This window comes from Meleagris gallopavo, chromosome 14 (genome assembly GCF_905368555.1).
Source record: "Meleagris gallopavo chromosome 14, MGAL_WU_HG_1.1, whole genome shotgun sequence".
Lineage (NCBI taxonomy): Eukaryota > Metazoa > Chordata > Aves > Galliformes > Phasianidae > Meleagris > Meleagris gallopavo.
The window spans coordinates 7714718-7732292 of NC_139417.1; the positions used below are offsets into that span (position 1 = coordinate 7714718).

At 47.8% G+C, this 17575-nt stretch overlaps 1 protein-coding gene across 4 annotated transcripts; it reads right to left on the bottom strand.

Moving 5' to 3' along the window:
• Window positions 1-1156: 1156 nt before the first annotated feature.
• WNT5A (Wnt family member 5A) lies at window positions 1157-14861 on the bottom strand. Of its 4 annotated transcripts, none has more exons than XM_085235770.1 (5): window positions 14602-14861; window positions 11962-12095; window positions 10551-10816; window positions 5557-5849; window positions 1157-4054 (listed from the first exon to the last, which is right to left on the bottom strand). In XM_085235770.1, the coding sequence occupies exons 1-5, from the start codon at window positions 14605-14607 to the stop codon at window positions 3596-3598; spliced, it is 1158 nt and encodes a 385-aa protein (XP_085091896.1). In that variant the 5' UTR covers window positions 14608-14861; the 3' UTR covers window positions 1157-3595. The 4 variants fall into 4 exon arrangements, with proteins under 4 accessions (XP_085091896.1, XP_085091895.1, XP_085091897.1 ...); XM_085235769.1 differs by lacking the exon at window positions 14602-14861 and adding an exon at window positions 13374-13581; XM_085235771.1 differs by lacking the exon at window positions 14602-14861 and adding an exon at window positions 12400-12745.
• Window positions 14862-17575: the final 2714 nt, after the last annotated feature.

Below are 17575 nucleotides of genomic sequence, written 5' to 3' on the forward strand. Positions count from 1 at the left end.
AAAACAATTCTATCTGAGCCTGTAATGACTATTTTGAATACAGATATTTACTGCTGCCAATAAAGAAAACCTTTGGTAACTTTTCTGTTATTGGGAAGAGCTTGAATACAATCCAGTCCAAAAAAAAAAAAAAAATGCTGACTTTCCTAAATAGGGGCTGTGTTTTTGCAATAAAGAATACTGGTCAATATACTAGTGAAGGAAAACTGAACCAGATGTCAGTAATAGGACCACAGAACGTTACATTTGCCCAGAATCGCTATTTTAAACACACGATGTTGGTCTACTGGTTTGTGGTATAATACATTCTTGGCAGCCAGAAGGAGTTTTGATACGTTAGAAGGTTATCCTTGGGCAAAAAAAAAAAAAAAAAAAAAAAAGGAAGAAGACAGAAAAAGAAGAAGAAAAAGAAGGGACAAAAAAAAAAAAAAAAAAAAAAAGAAGAGAAGAAGAGAAGCAGCGGAAGAGAGGTAGAACAGGTCATTAATTCATCAAGATCTGTATAAGCAGAACAAAATGGTGACTTATTGGGGATATCAGTTCAAAGAAAAGGCAATCCCAAAGCAGAAGGTTGTTTTTTACATTGCTTTTCATTTTCTACCTTGAGCCTGGTCCCTCGCTACATTTTGCCTTTTTTAAGGCCTCCCTGTTTTCCACGCTCACACCCGCTCATGGCAGGAAGTCTGAGGACCAACAAGCGCGTGTCACCATGCCAGCCCCGCGCCACCAGGCTGCGGCCTGCAACCTCACCCCACAAACCACACACACGGCTCAAACCGGACAAAGCCCAGTCCTGAAATCTTATTCCCCTCAGAAACCACAGGATGCTCCTGCTGCCATTGCTGCCGTTGCACAAGGAAGTTCCGCTGCCCAGGACTACGGCAAGCCATGGGAGCAGCATTCACACTGAAGCCCTTCACCCATCTCTGAACTGTTTTCCATTTCATAGGGATGGGGCTTGGATATATCTTTTTCTTCTGTTTAAAAAGTAGTTACATCTGTATGCTTTCTTAATATAGAAATAAAATTTCGAGATGTATTTTGTATGTTTGGCAAACAACCCCTTCCCTGTTTTACCACGTAGTAAATTTAAAAATCAGCTCTGTTCATTGTTTTAAATCCTCTTCTGAAAGATAATTAAAACCACTTCCCAATATACAACCAAAGTTTTATTTTATAGTCTATCTTCCATTATGGTATAATCCTTTCTTTTTAAAAAAAAAACAGTGAAATATACAAATCACGCGAGACAGAAATATGTACATTAAATGTACAGAACAGAGGAAAGGACATAGAAGATTTACATATCTGAATGACAAGTAAAATATTTTACATTAAATAGTGTTTTAATAGCTAGGATCACGAGATTCAGTTCTGCTTGGACAGAAGTCAATAAAAAGGAACAAGAGGTGACTCAGCAAATGAAAAAAATGATCATAGTTTTTGTATAATGAAAACCAAAAGTGACATATTCAATGAGTTAGTGCTTTATTTATTTATCTTACTTTAAAGATAGTCTTTGCAAACATCTGAAGATGAAGGGTAAATATGTCCTCGTACAATAAATTAAGAGCAATAAAGCGCCATTTAAGAAGCTGATAAATGATCAAGATGAACTTAATGATACAGCTTATAGGCTTGTGAAAAGTTAAGGCTTTAGTACAACTAGGCTAAAGTGAAAGATTTTCCTCACTTGGTATCTGCAAAATCAATTTCTTGAACTTTTTGCATGGGATCAAGGTGGAAAGAGGCATCTGAACCAATGAGGAAACCCTGTGTAAACACACAGCACCGGGGCAAACGCGGATTGTTCATCAAATAATTCCCATTTCAAGACTAAAACCCAAGGGCCAAATGCAGCACGTTTTAGAGTTTTAAGGTGTTTTTCCTTTCAGTAACGATCAATATTGCCCCTTAAAATGTAAGTGAAATGGAAGTAATCAGCAGACCGGTATCAATTCAAGTGCAGGGTGCTGCCTCTAGCAACAGCCCAAGAGCATCCTGAGGCTAGGAAGAGGCTTACTTCTTTGAATTATAAAAGCTTTTCAAAAATATTTTTTAACACCAAAAACATTAGAATCACTGACCAACCTGAAGAGATCTGAAAAAAAAAATGGGGGGATGAATTGCCCCTGTAATTTGAAGTTTTATTATTTCCTAAATCATTAAAATATATACGTACAAAAAGCTTTGAAATATCAGACACCAGCAGACCACAGTTTTCCCATATATATGTAACTGCTCAAGTACAGTCTGAACAGTTGTAGTGTATATCTGCAATATATTATCTAAAGCATGTGTATTAAAGACATAGGATGATAAATTTGGTATCGCTGCAACATTTCCTTGAACTATAATAGCTGGTTAGTGTTATTAAAGTATGAAACTATTGTCTCTCTGAGTGAAAGCGTTCCCAAAATCTGCAACAAAATAATAAAAATCAATCATTCCAAGAGTGGATATCTAATGATTTATTTTCTCTCATAAAATTAGAGGAGTTCTTTGTCAAGCTGTGTTTCGAAAGATAGCCAGCTATTACACCATTTTTAAGGCATTTTCAAATTTGAGGAATTCTGTTTTCAAAGGCCTTTCCAGGCTGGGAGACTGCAGCTCGGCAAGCTCAAAGCTTCCCAGCCTGTGAGCATGCAGCCTCCCTCCCACCGGGCTGCCGTGCCCTGCGCAGCCACCATCGCACCGGCTCTTGAAATGCTGCTCTGCGAGATGAGATACTCCAACACCACAATTAGCTAATAAGGTCAATTTCTCCTTTGGGGAATATTTTGCTATGCATCAAGGCAGATTTTTTCTGTATGTGTGTCTTTTTTGCTTTTTTTGGTCTCGTTAGGTTCTGGAACTAAATTCAATGAATAGCGCAGTTGAAGCCTTTATGATTCTTTGCTCTTTACCCTCCAATGACACCACTTACTTACGCGAGCGCATTCAGATATGCAACTGACACTGCACTTTGTGTTGAATACACAACCCCTTATTTACAGAGCCCCAGTTGTACTGAACAGCTTTCTATACCTCATTCTGACAACTTCTAGCATCTGAAACCAAAAGTCATGGACAGGTCTGTGTGTTCCTCACATCCATAGGGATGGTTCTAACGCCCCAAGCACATTACATGGTTGCTCTGCCTACTGCACATGTATTATGCCCCGTGGGACTTAATTAGGATATGTTGGATTTTCCTCTCAAGCTACTCTATTGTTTTCAAAAGTTTTTTTTGTTTGTTTGTTTTACTTTGTAAAATAAATATTCTCATGTTCTCCCCTGTTATCACCAAAATATAAGACGCACACAGTTCTGGGATGGACATAGAGAGGGTTCCAGGCACTTCTCTTTGCAATCTTTATATTTTTTTTTCTTTTTTTTTTTCTTTTTTTTTCCCTTTTTCCTTCCCCCGCCCTTTTTTTTTTTTTTTTTTTTCTTTCTTTCTTTTTTTTTTTTTTCTTTTTTTTTTTTTTTTTTAAGAAGAAGACAACAACTCACTGGACTCTATAAATAAAGCAGAAAAAGTCCTGTGGAAGGGGTGAGGGGCCCACACCCCTCACAGGCAGGTGGCTGCAGTTCCTCCCACCTCGTCCATCTCCTATTTGCACACAAACTGGTCCACGATCTCTGTGCACAACTTGCATTTCACATAGCAGCACCAGTGGAACTTGCAGTGGCAGCGCTCTCGCTGCACCGTCTTGAACTGGTCGTACCCCCGGCCGCAGCACATCAGTTCACAGCCGTCCATGCCCTCTGAGGTCTTATTGCAAAGGCGGCCCTGGGTGCCCAGGGACCCAGTGCTCTCATTGCGCATGCAGTAGTCAGGGCTGGGATCGATGTAGATCAGGTCATGGATGGTGGGTGCATTGAAGCGGCTGTTCATCTGCACCAGCTTGCCCCGGCTGTTGAGTTTCATGGCAGCGGCACTATCGTATTTCTCCTTCAGGGCATCGCCTACTTTGCGGAAATCGGCAAGCTGAAGCCAACAGGTCTTCAGGCTACAGGAACCAGAGACACCGTGGCACTTACAGGCCACGTCAGCCAGGTTGTATACAGTCTGGAGAAGGCAGAGTAAAAAGCAAAAAGGAAGGTGAACGATTAGCATGGCTGCGGCAGTATTCATTCCCCTCTTTTCCTGCACTCTGTCCCCTTCCCCTTCACACCTCACAGCATTCACTCTGGCACTCTCCTTCCTGCTGCAATAGGGTGGGAGGGCAGAAAGCGCATACACACCACGCACTCCTTGCATCCTGTTAACCCAGACAAAGGGGCAGGGGAGGGGAGAGAGCTCTCTCAAGCCCCCTGACTTCACCACACAGACAGATGTAGCAACACACGCATCGAGCAGACAGCAGCATCAGTCACGCTGCATTCAAATTTTAGGAATTCTCTCTTGTGCCAGAGAAAGATTTTGCTGTTTCATTGAGAAATGTAAAACATCCCTTTATTTTCTATCCGAGTTACCCTCTCTATTGATCTCGGCTTGAGGCTGCAATTAGGGAAAGAGTTAAGATTCCGCTTGTTCCTGACTCAGCTGCAGCCAATTGTCTACTCTTGGCTCAGCATCATCCCCCTATCCCAAATACTGTTCTGCAAGAGAGACTTCATCCAAAAAGAAACCCCCAAACACCTATGGGTGGAAGACAGAGCTACACAGCAATATCCTCTTTACAAAGCCTTGGCAAAGAAATATCAGTCGTTTGCCCTGTACAAATAGAAATAAGAGTCGCTGTTGACATCAACCCAAAAATCCTGGTGTCTGACACATTAGATGATACCATAGACAACTTCCACCCAGCAGTTACAGAAAGTCTTAGTGCTGCCAAATGGCACCGCAAACATGAGGCTAAGGAAGGAGAAACTGCTAGAGTCTCCATTAGCAACTGTGAATGTGTCATTTTTCTTCTCAGTAATGGTAAATTGGCCTGTCCACTGCTTTCAGACACCCTCCTCTCACATTTAAATACTATTAATTTTCAATTATCTTTCATCCTACTTCACCTTAGAACACAAGTGAAAAATCCCCAGCCAACTATGTCTGGCATGTCAAAGCTCTAGGAAAATAATGACTTTGGCTCTTCATATTCAGACTATTAAAAAAGAAAAAGATTACACCCATTCATTTAAGGCATTTTTTGAGATTAAAGAAACCATAAAGACATGTTTAACCATAGAAGATGATGTTTTCTCATAATATGGAGAAGCTTTTCACATCTTCTCAAAGCAGGAAATAAAAAGTGGGAATAATCCTGCAGCACTGTTCCAGACAAATAACAAGCCCCCAGCACACACGGTACCGATTGGAAACACAAACCAATAAAACATGCAGTGAGCTGGGCACTGCTGGTGATCCACTGTGGAAGAAAACACAATGCATTGCAGTTCCAGTGCTCCATGGGAAAGCCAACGAGGAACAACATGAATGCATACGCTCTCCAGCCACCTATACCTGCCTTTTCCATTTTCTTGTCTCATGCATCAGAACAGAGAAGCCTTGGTGGCAGGTGACCAGCCAAACCTTCCCCAGAAGGAGGGACTCGAAAAGACAGAGGCACTTACTCTCCTCCCAGCCTCATTGTTGTGTAGGTTCATCATGATCCGAGCGCTCTCGTATGAGCCTCTCTGGTAAACTCTCTCCCGTTCCCGGGCGTCAACAAACTCCTTGGCAAAGCGGTATCCGTACTCGATGTTATCCCCGCAGCCGCCCCACAACCAGTCCCGGGGCAGGTCCTTGGGCCGTGCGGCCCGGCTGCAGCCACAAGAGGAGAGCTCGCCCTCCCGGCATGCCCGGCTCATGGCGTTGACCACCCCGGCCGCGCTCACTGCGTAGGTGAACGCCGTCTCCCGGCTGCCTGTGTGGAAAGAAGAAGTGCATTACAGGAAGGCTTAAGTGCACTGTTCCAGCTCATCCAATTGAAGGAGCCATCCAGGAGCCTCCAACATTCATTTGCCTCCCAGAGCATAAAGTAACCCTGAATTGTGCTCCTTCAAAAAACCGAAAAACCCAAGTGAATACCATATCCCCCAAACCACGGGAGTGCACCGGGTGCTTATGAGGAGCAGGGGCTGCTGCTCGTTGGTGCCCAGAGGAGCGACATGGCAGAGCAGCCCTGCCTCCAGGGACAGGAGGGTAGCAGTCGCCCGGCCCTCTGGAAAAAGAGACAAGGCAAATGCAAATTTGAAAAAGTCTGATTCCTAAATTATTGCTTCTCAAAGACGATTTAGGCACTTCACCCACTAGTTCCAATTTATTTAAAGTTATAGCATTTTGCAAAGCTTCCTGCTAACAAAAGTAAACATGTGGCAGAGTTGCATGCTGCTCCTTGCCCTGTGCATCAGCTGTGCTCTTCTGCAGAGCACTGCTGACATCCAGCACCAACCTGCGCTGCTCCAGATCCCATGCATGTAGGTAAGTGAACGCAAGAACAATCACTTTTACAAATTACAGGGAAGAAAAAGCCTTGGCACCAGCTGGCTATGAAAGTTTTCTCCTGTACCTGAGATGCTAAAGTGGAAATTGAAAACCTCAAGATTCAAATGTTGGGAAGAAAAACGCACAATATCCACAATGCAAGGCATGGCCAAGTATCACCCTCAAACAATGTCTAAACCCACCTTCATTTAGAGCCTGAATTCCCCTCTCTCTTTTCCAAAGATCCAACAAATTCTGACAACATCTAGAAGGGCTTTCAAAAACAGCACAATAAAAACAAAACCAACAAACAAAACAAAAAACCCCACAAAACTTGCACCAGAAAACCCACTTGCAGTTTGCTTTTCATCTTAGGAAACAGCATTGCACTGGATCTTTTCCAAGAAGGATTCACAGAATGACTAAGAATAGACTAAATATAATTTTTTCATTTTCCATTTTTCTAAGTTCTATTCCCAATCTTTGGTCTGATCAATAAGTCAAGTTTGTTTCTAATCTTACTTTTACAAGTTTCTCAGGGAACAGCATGGGACTCTGTAAAACTAAGTCTTTAAGAGGCTGCATTTTGGACGTATCATATGTATTTAGGCAGCAACATTTTGAGGCAAAAACTGTTAGTACAAGGCCTACCATGCCAGATCAAACTTAATAGGAGCTTTCGAGCACTTCTGGAACATAAATAATTCACAATCTGGTCCATATTTAACATCAAGATGACACCACACTCAGAGCAGCTTTGTTAATATAACAGCTGTCATCCACTGGATTAATTCTAGTAATAGATGCTGTTTTTAAACGGGAAAAATCAGAAGTCTTATGTTGGGAAAGATCAGCTTTAAGGAAGATGAGAAGCACTTTGCCCCCTACTTACAATGCTGTATTTTCCCAGACACCTGCCTGGGGAAGTACTTACATGAATTATGGGTGTAAAGGGTTACAGGAGTGGCCTTTTCAGTTAAAAAAGATTTGGCTTTATGTGCTGACTTACGCCTTACATTTACTGCAAACTATAGCAAGGGGAACCTCATACAGATTTTAATGTTCCCACTTGCTCTGTAACGCACATTTTTGGATTAATTCCTTAAGCAAAATTTCCACTAGATTTAGAGGAAAGAATCATGGTCTGCTTTGGACCACAGGACTCGCCTCTTCCTTTCCATTTTATTCTTTTTCATGTTTAGTTAGCTCGTGCTTTCACATGATTAACTATGCTGTTTATTGCAGGATTTAAACCCACAAAGCTGGCTTTTTTTTTTTTTTTAACTAATATTCATTATTATCTTGGAGCGTGTTTTAAAGAATTTGCTCTTAGTGGGACACAGAAGGAAAGGCTGGGGTACAGAAAGGAGAGTTGCCCGCACCTTTCTCCCTTAAGCAAACTATAAAGCAGCATCAAGTGCTGAAGCAGATTTCCCCAGGCTGCAATCCAGCACGGCTTAAAGTCATCGACCCCACAAACACAGGAAGGGTGATGATTCTACGTGGATGAGTTGCTCTGAATTTTTTCCTTTTTTTTTTTTCCTTTTTTTTTTTTTTTTTTTTTCTTTTTGTTAAAGTCTTTAGGCACAACTGTGCTTTCCTTCACTGTCAAACCTGTCTTTTCCCACAGCCAAGCATTTCTCTCTATTGTAGCCATGGCAAGGAAACACACATTCCAAACACGTCCGAGTCCCTTCTCTCCCATATATATAACACATAGAAATGGAACTGTTCAACATACACACTCTGTAGGAAGCCACCCACAGAGCAAGGAGCTGAGCCTTACACTTGATATGAATAAGTCTGCGAGAACAGAACAGGTTTTTTTTTGGTTTTTTTTTTTTTTTTTTTTTTAATACCTGACCATAAGATACAAAATGTTCTTTGTCCTGTATTTGAAAAGCATTCAGCATGAATAGCTCAGACCCCAGCACACCGAGCTGGGGGGAGGACAAAGCTCTTTTCCCTCACGTTAGCACTTTACTGTCTGCAGCCCCAGCACTGCCAGCCCTGGGCCCAGGAGATGGCAGCAAGGACCGCGCCTGACCTGGGGCCATCAGCGATGGAGAGCAGTGAAGAACAAAAGCCCTGAAGCTGCAGTTCAATAAGCCACAGAGCGAGTTTCCAAACCCAGCGCTGGGTTTATTTGTACAGCTTTAGCTAACTTTGCCAGATAAATCCTGGAAGAAAGACTGTCCATTTATGAGCAGCGGTAATTACTGCGCTGTCAGTCAGTGCTCTGCTCAGGCATTCTGTGCACAACAGCAACAGCCCGAGCCCCAGTGACAAAACCCTCCCAGACTACGTGCACCACAACCTTCTCACGTTGGTGAGCGCAGGGAAGAGCTGACAGCCCTCGACAAGCCAGCGTAAGGCAGGCGGAGTTAAATTGGATCAGGCTTGAAAAGTGCCCATTTTTCCTTCCACTCAGAGACCAGCAGCTGGTCATTACCGAAGGTCAGCATGAAATAATAGCACTGGCACCGACAACACCTTTCTTGTTCTCCATGAATACACTCTTTAGGATCTTTAACTCTTGAATATGGCTATTAACCTTGCTTCCATCTGCAATTAGAATAAGTGGCTTAATTACATGATAAATTGCTGTGTAGACATCAGCTAATACAGTCATATCCAGGAGAAGGGTGCGGCAAAGTTATTTAACTTGAAAGAAACCACCTCTAAATAGATCCATCATACTCAGTGAGGGCAGAAACTCCTATTTCATAGACAGACACCACAATCACGGGCCCAATCCCGCACATTTCTTCATACCAGCAGTCCCCTTGAGCTCATTTTCACTTGCTTGAATAACAAATAAGGGCTGAGGGACTAAGGCCCAATTTTCAAACAGATTACTTAACTGGCAATTGTTAGCTTATTAGAACAGAAAAAGTTTCCTTTCACATTTCATATGCTTGTAGATCTCTGCTCAGGTTGGGCCAAAAGGAAATGCTCCATGGGGAGGTGTTAATACTGTGCTTGGAGAAAGCCTCAGGAAGGTTGTATGTCTGAAACCAGCTGCCCCAGTTAGATACTTTTACATAATACATTGCTTTTATTTATCTGACAATCTCCAGATAAAAAATACTTCCTAAAAAAAAAATAGAGAACAAACGTGAATTAGTGGTATTCCTTCAATCTTTACTGGAGTTACCCCATTCACAAGCGAAACCAGCTTTGATCCAGTTTCAAAGGTAAAAAGCAACACTGGATTTGTCAGCACACTCATCACAGAGCACACAGAAGCTCCTATCTGTCACTCAGAAAAACTGAGTTTTCCCTGTTGCTGCACAGTATCTGACATCTGACGTGGGAATGTCAGAGGAAGGTTCCACCACGCACCCAGTTTGGTAGCACCAGCTAAATTTTTGCCATCTCTGCTAAAATACGCAGTGGTCCTTAAACAACGGGACAAGCAGGCAGCACTTGAGCACTGGAGAAGCACATTTCAAAGACAATCTCATGGGGAAAGGGTTGGGTGCCCACCAAATCATTGTAAGATTTGCACAGGAATCTGTCCCTCCTACCAGCTTTGTGCTTAAGCAAACACGACCTGCATGGGCAATCACAAATTTGGCCTTGATACAACTGATTTCATGCAGATTATCCCACTATGTTATTTTTAACACAAATCTAACTTTCTCAAAAAGAAAAAGAAGTTACCATATCTGGAAATAAGCAAGAAAGAATTGCCTATAAACACTAATAGACAGAGTAGCAATTTTCATTTAACCTCCAGACCAAGAGCAATTCACTATGCAGCCACTAACTCTGGAGCTAAGCATGGACATCTTTCATTTTACAAGACGCTGCTGGTTTTAATTCTCTTTGTTTGCTTTTTTTTTTTTTTTTTTTTTTTGTCTTAGGTTTTTTAAAGGAGGTTTCAGGGCTCCATTTTCCTTTCTAATGTATTCCCATATGCAGATGTGTATTCCTACTTTGCTTTCCAAAAGACATGGCTGGACAGTGGTGGGAAATCACCTCCGGCTAAAAATAATTCAACTCCTTTGCCAACTTTAAAAAACATTTGGTTGTATACAGTATGCAGTAAGAATCTGGCAAGAGCTTCAAATGCAGAACATTATGTGCCATACATATCCTTAGACAAGAGTTTAATCATAAAGATGTTGCTTCCTACCTATCTGCATGACTCTGCCAAAAACAGAGTTGTTGTCCACAGTGCTGCAATTCCATCTTCTATGTCTGAACTGATACTGGCATTCCTTAATGCCGGTCTTTGCACCCTCTCCAATGAACTGCATATGGTCCTGATACAACTGGCAGAGTTTCTTCTGTCCTTGGGAAAGCCCTGCTAGTTGGCTACATAGTGGCTGGGCTCCTATTATATACACCTCTGACATCTGCACAGGGTTCATGGGGTTCATAGGGTTCATCCCTAAAGACCTGTGTAAAGAAAGATTTGGGTTAATAAAGAGAAAAGAAAACACAACAAAAGTCTACAAATCCCAAACCAAACTCTATCCTATATCCTACAAACATTGAGTCTGTAACTCCTCGTTTTTGCTAGCAGGTGAGGGAAAAAAATTACATAAATACGAAACTTTTATTTTAGAGACTGTATAAAACAGAGCTTATGAGTTCCCACGCATGTGGCTCTCACCACAGATTATGGACTGAAATAAGACTCGTATTCAGGCAATCCTTCTCTAACTTAAATGGACGCATGGAAAATAGCAGAAGTCCCAAACAATGGCAAGGCAGAAAAATGCAAAAAGCAAAAAAATGCAAAAAGCAAAAGAAAACACCTAGATCTCATTTCATATGAACATACACTTTAGATGTAAGTCTGGATTTCTGTCTGCTCTAACAAAAGCAGGGAAACCTTTCAGAAGGCAGAAGTTCACAACTTGTTGCATACTGCTTCCAGCTCCTTCCCAATGCACACGTGAGCACAGATGGAAGTATTAGCATTGTAAACAAAATCAACTTTGTCCTCTAAATTCTTTAAGTGCCCTTCAGGAGCACTTACACAATACATTTTAGTTAGAAAGTATTGATTCACATCCCAAAAGAATCAACCAAAGGAGCAGAAAACGCCTATTCCAAGGACTCCCCACACCGTATGTGGTTGAGGAATAGTTAAGTTGCCAAGGCAGAAACATAAAATGTTCTTCTTTGTAACAAAATATACTTAGAAACATTTAAGCTGCAGAAAAATTTGAATCTAAATTTTAACTTCATAGAAGTTCTTGTGGGTAATTCCGTACTTTCTCTCACATATACAAAACATCTGAGGGAGCTGAAGCAAGTCTTGTAGAAGAGAAGCAATTCTACAAATTTAAGGATGATGAAATCCATAGAGAATCTACAGCATTCTAAAAAACTGTATTTTGCAGCACGGGCTGCTACACGACTGCTCTTGCTTCAGAAACACATCCATTCCCCAGCACAGCACATCCCAACGCGGCTCCCGGCAGTCCCCTCATGCACTACTCCCCCAGAAACAAAGTACACACCAAGCACACAGACGTTCCATCGAGCAAAACTTCGCTCCCCCTTTTATAAGCACGCCGACACGAGATGCTTACCACCAAGAGCTGGCTTCTATTACAACCTGGGTACAAGAGGAGAAGATGGCCAGAGCCACTACGAGGTACTGAGAAGCCATTGTGCTGCCAACTGTCCCCAGAGCACCTCCTTGGATTAATACTGCAGTGGATTTCTAGAGGGGGGAGAAAAAAGGATCAGATTGTTTATTGCTTCTCAGACCATTTTCGAGCATTCAAGTTTAAACAACGGAAGTACCCGGGCCCCTTTTAACTCGGCGCTGCCTCCGCTGCCCTTCTCCCCGCCGCGGCGCTGCTGCCGGACGGGGCCACCCCGCGCCCCCACCCCCGGACACCGCCTTCCCGGGGCGGCCGCACCGCTCCGCACCCCGCCGGGGCGGGACGGGACGGGCACGGCGGACCCCAGCCCAGCCTCCCCGCTACCCCGGGGCGATCAGCACCCCACGGGCCGCGCTTTACCCCATTGCTCCTCGCTCCGGAGCCAGCGCCGCGGACACGGAGCGCTCCCGGGCGGCGGAAAGCAGCTTCAGGTTTGCAAAAAGAGCCCGAGCGGGACGGGGACGGGGGTGCCGGACCCGGCCCTCCCCCACCGGCCGGGGAAGGCGCTGCCTGCACCCCTAAGCCATCCCGCCGCAGCCTCCGCTCCCCGAGCTCGGCGCTGGCAGCGCGGTGACAACCCCGACGGCGACGCCGGATCCGATCGGTTCCCGCAGCCCCGAGCAGCGAGCAAGCTGCCGGCCCGGGAGACCAAGGCTCCCCCGACAGGTCCCGCAGATCCGTCTGCGTCCTCACGCGGGACTCTTTAACTCGCTAACCAGTGCCATTCACGGTTCTGGCTTTTTTTTTTTTTTTTTTTTTTTTTTTTTTTAATTTCCCCTCCCCTTGGAAGGAGGAAAAAAAAAAAAAAAAAAAAAAAAGACATTTCGACACTTGGGGGCTCCCTATTCATTCTTAAAAAGCCCTCAATGCCGAAACCAAGGTGTTCTTAACTCTAATTTATTTTTGCTTGCAAAGGGTCAGGAGAAGAGGACCGATCGCTGCCACGAGAGCTCCGGAACGCGGAGGGGCCATTCCCATCACCCTGAAGCCTTTAGCCAGGCGAACCGGGCCCGGCCGCGTCCATCCTGCGGGGCTCAGCCCCGACAGAGCGGCCCCGCTCCTCGCTGCGTTCCGGACGGGACGAGGCTCGGGAGAGGTCCGAAAGCCACATAACGAGCAAGGAACGGGGCTGAGCACTCTGTGCTGGGAGCTCTCTACGGCCCGCGAACACCAAGGGGTGGGTTTGGGGTTTATTTCTTTACATCCACGAATCCCTCAGATAACAACGCTAAAGAAACGCCGCGGAGCTGCACGAGCCTGAAAACTTCGAAGACACCGGACCGCAGCGGGACCCCAGCTCGGAGCTGCCGGGCTGCGAGCCTAAAGCCTCGTACCTCCCTACCCCGTTCCGGAGGTCCGGTGCCCCCCGCAGCTCCCAGCCCACAGCGCTGATGCTCCGCTCCCGACAGGGGGCGGCCTCGGCCGCTGCAGCCCCCGGGGGGCGCCGGGCGGCCGCTGTCCTCCGACGGCACCTCTCGTTGCCCCCAGAGCTCTTCTCGCCCTCCCGGAGTGGGAGGAGGCACCTGCGCCCAGGGTTTCGGCTCCGCTGCACGCAGCAGCTGACAGGCTGCCATCAACAACAAAAAAGGGAAAAGGAAAAAAAAAAAAAAAAAGGAAAAAAAAAAGGGAAAAAAAAAAAAAAAAAGAAGGTTCGCCGGCAGCACGGCGGGATTGGCCATCGGGAGCGCGAGGCACCGTTTTCAACTTTGTAGGGCCGCGGAGATCGGGTTGTGGTATTTAATGCACCCCATACGGATCCCGCGCTCGTTGCCGAGATGAAGGCGGCGGCTTTACGCCTGTGATCGTGTTTTACATGGGGCGTCTGGAGAGCAGCGAGGGCATCTGGAGCGCCGGCAGCGCTGCTACCTGCGGGCGGGCGGCACCGTGATCGCGGCTCTGGGGAGAGGGGGCGGCCGCCTCGGAGCGCCGTGCGCGGGGCCGGGAAGCCCCCAGGGAGGACGCGCACCTCCGGCCCCGGCAGCCCGGGGGAACGTCGGGGCTCGATCCGCCTGAACTCTGGGTGACCCACCGAGTTAGCATACAATTGCCAACGACAAACAAACAAACAAGGAAAAGGCTCTCCAACATGGAGTCCTCGCAGCGCCGAGGGGACCCCGAGGAGCCGCGATCCTCCGCTCTGCCCCAGGCGGGACCCTCTGCAGATGCAGAGTGATAATCTCCAGAAACTTAGAATAAAGTTAAAGGGGGGCGGAGGGGTAGGGGGGGTGGGGGGCTGACTCCGGGTCCTCGGCTGGCCCCCAGCCAGCGTTCCTTAAAGGCACAGGCACCGGAGCGCCGGCGCCGGGTTCCTCCACAGCGATCCTCCGCGGGGAAGCTGGGGAAGTTCGGGCCGATGTCTTTAACGCCGCCGGGATGGGGCACCGGGTGCGCAGCCACCGGCGGCACCGCGTGGAAAAAAAAAGAAAAAAAAAGAAAAAAAATAGAAAGAAAGAAAAGAAAGGAGGTTTTTCCAGGCGGGGAAGGGGGGTTGCGGGGGGGGGGGGGGGAGGTGAGCCCCGCTGAGGGAACCCGCGGAGCCGCCCCGCAATGCTCCCGACTCACCTCCATGGCGCGGGATCAGCGAACGGCGGCAGCGCTGTAATCCAAGCGGAGATGAGGGGGAAAGGGCGAGGCGAGATCCGATCCTGGCGGGCGGGAGCCGGGCGCTCTCCTCCGGCTGCCGGGGGAGCGCGGGGGCCCGCGGGGCTGGCGGGGGGCGGCGGGTGACGAGCGGGTCCGACTGCGGAGCGGGGCACCGGCGCAGCCTTCTTTCCAAGGTCCATCAGCAATCACAGTAATTAGGGCTTTCCACCACCAGAAGAAGAAGAAAGAGGCAAAAAGGAAAAAAAAAAAAAAAAGGAAAAAAAAAAAAAAGAAAAAAGCCCCCCCTCCTAAAAAAAAAAAAAAAAAAAAGCCAACCCAACACACACGCACACAGCGCCCGTGGGCGTGATTGTGCGGAAGCAAATAAAAATCTTCACAAGCGGCAGCGAAAGCGCCGCGGGCGACGATCCGTGCCGGCAGCCCGAGCCCAGGTGGGGCCGCCGCGGGGTCCCCGCGCTCCCGGCCCCGGCGGCTCCGCGCCCACCGGGCGGGGGGAGACGAGAGGAGCAGTGCACCGCTCCCCGCCCGCCCCTCCGTTCCGCTCCGCTCCGCTCGTTCAGAGGCCGGGCGGCGCGGCGCGGAGCGTCCGCGGCTGCAGAGCGTTCCTCGGGCTGCCTCCCTCCATTTTACACAGAGAAGAAAAATGCCAGGAAAAAAAAAAAATAATAATAATAAAAAATCCCAACAACAACAACAGCCGAAAGTTTCTGCAGAATCGGGGGAGGGGGCCCTTGTGCACGCGTGTGTCTGTCTTAGGGGCGACTGCTCCTGCACGGCGAGTAGGGGCAGGGGGAGGGGAAAAGTCCGGGGCTTCAGGATCGGCGGCGGCGGTTCCCCCAATCCATCGCGGCGCCGGGCAGCGAGGGACGCGCGGAGCGAGTGGGGCTGCAGGCGGCCCCGCGCTGCGCTGCGCTGCCCGGCTCCCCCCGGCTCTCTCCCTCGCTGCTCTTCGCCCCGCTGCTTAAAAGTGTTTAAAAAAAAAAAAAAAGAAAGAAAGAAAAAAAAAAGAAAAAAAAGTTGGAAAGCCAACGGCAGCTGAAAAACTTTGTGCGGAGCGCATGCGCTCGGAGCCGACCTATTACAGACTGGGCTGCATTTTAAAGCTGTACGGCAGCGAGCGGGACCCTGCTGCAGCACCGGGGCGGCGTGGGGGGGAGAACCGCACCGAGTGGCCCGTCGGGCCCCGCGGAGCTGACACCGCGCGGCAGAGCTGAGTGCTGTCCGAGGGAGCCCCCCCCGGGCCGGGTGGGCGTTGCGTGCCCCGTGCCACGGTTCCTTCGTCGGTACCCGCGGGGCTCCCCACGTGCGGGCGGTGCGCGGAGCACATGGCCGGGCCGGGGGGGCTGCGGTGGCGGTGCGTGACACAGCGTCGCGTACTGCGAGTACCGTTCGCCAAACGCTGGGGGACGGAACGGGCTCGACGTTTCGGGTTCCTCCTTTTCCAGCGTCTTTTTCCGCTGTAAATTTGGCAGGTTGTTGACAAAGCTGTTCGGGTTCAATCACGCACGGACCAATGAGAGATGAAGGCGACGAGGGCTCCACGGCCCCTTTGTACTTCAGAGCGCTTTCACCGCTTCGCAGCCCTCGGCCAAAAGTTCTGCCTTGCGCCCAAGTCTGGCGCTGATCGCGGGGACAGGGGGACATTATCAGAGCAGCGCTGGGAAACCCCAATAGGCAACGAGAGCGGCCCCGCTATCGATAAATGCTTTCACTCCTTCAAATGCATTGCAGTGCAAAATCCTTTCTGCAGTCCGACGGGGACGGAGGGGGCGGGGGGAAGGGGAGCGGCGTAGCCCCGCAGCACACGCACCGGCGCTGCAGCTGTTCCCCCGCCGCGGTGCAGCCCTCCAGGTACGCACTGCCCCCGGGCAAAGCCCCCTCCATCCGTAAGCCCCCGGCTCTTGTCCGCCCGCAGTCGTACACTCCGGCTCCATTCGGTGCCCGGTGCAGGGGAGCCGCCCCATAGGGCATCCCGGCTTTGCTCCTCGGGTAAATGAGGTGCTGCACCGGGCTCCCGGAGTGGGAGGTGGGTGTATAAGGGGAGGGAGAGATAAAGGGGTTCGTTGCTGTGCGGAAGGCCAACCTTAGTTTTATGCCTGGTAAATAATATTTTATTGCCTTTGGTTTACTGTGGCATTTCAATTATCCCCTTTAGGAGTCTGCAGACTGCATGGGTTAAAGGTCATTTCTCAAATCACTAGAATTAGGAAAGAATAGCAGAAATCTGGAAAGAGGGGAGGAGTCGTGCCGTAAAACAGGAAAGATCGCCTGAAATCAACTAATAAAGAGCCCTGAGCTGTTCACCGTGTGCCTGTATTCCCGAGGGATGTTCAGCATCGGGTCATGGCATAATGCTGTGGGCTCAGCAGGCACTCCTGGGTGCTGCCGTACACAGCAATAGGACTGGGGAATGAATAAATCATGGGCACATTTTCAAACCGTGGCTCACAGAAGTGGAAATAAAGGGCAGAAATCCAAACATCCTGCAAGGCTTGAAGAATTTTAATTTCTCCTCGCTATTTAAACCAGCTGGGTGAAGCTAAAGGGGGCCAGAGGGAGGAGTGCTGACGTTACAGGCATTGGTGCTGCCTGAGCTGTAGGTTTCTGGGGTTGTTGGTCATGGAGCACCATGGTTAATGGGACGATTGTGCCATGTGCCTACTGCAAACATCTGTGCATTTTCACGAGGAAAAAATAAATAAAAATGAAATAATAATTAAAAAAACCACCCCAAAACTGCAGGCTGCTCAGTAATCTAATAGGAAGTGCAAAGATGAATATCTGAACAGCAGAACCCCAGAAGAGCAATGTGTCTGGTTAAAGGGATGGAGGTCGGCCATAGCTCTGGTGGCTCAACAGTTCTCTGTAAGATAGAAATGAGTTATTTCCAGTGTCTCAGATGGTTTTCTGCCATTTTATTATTCTACAGAAT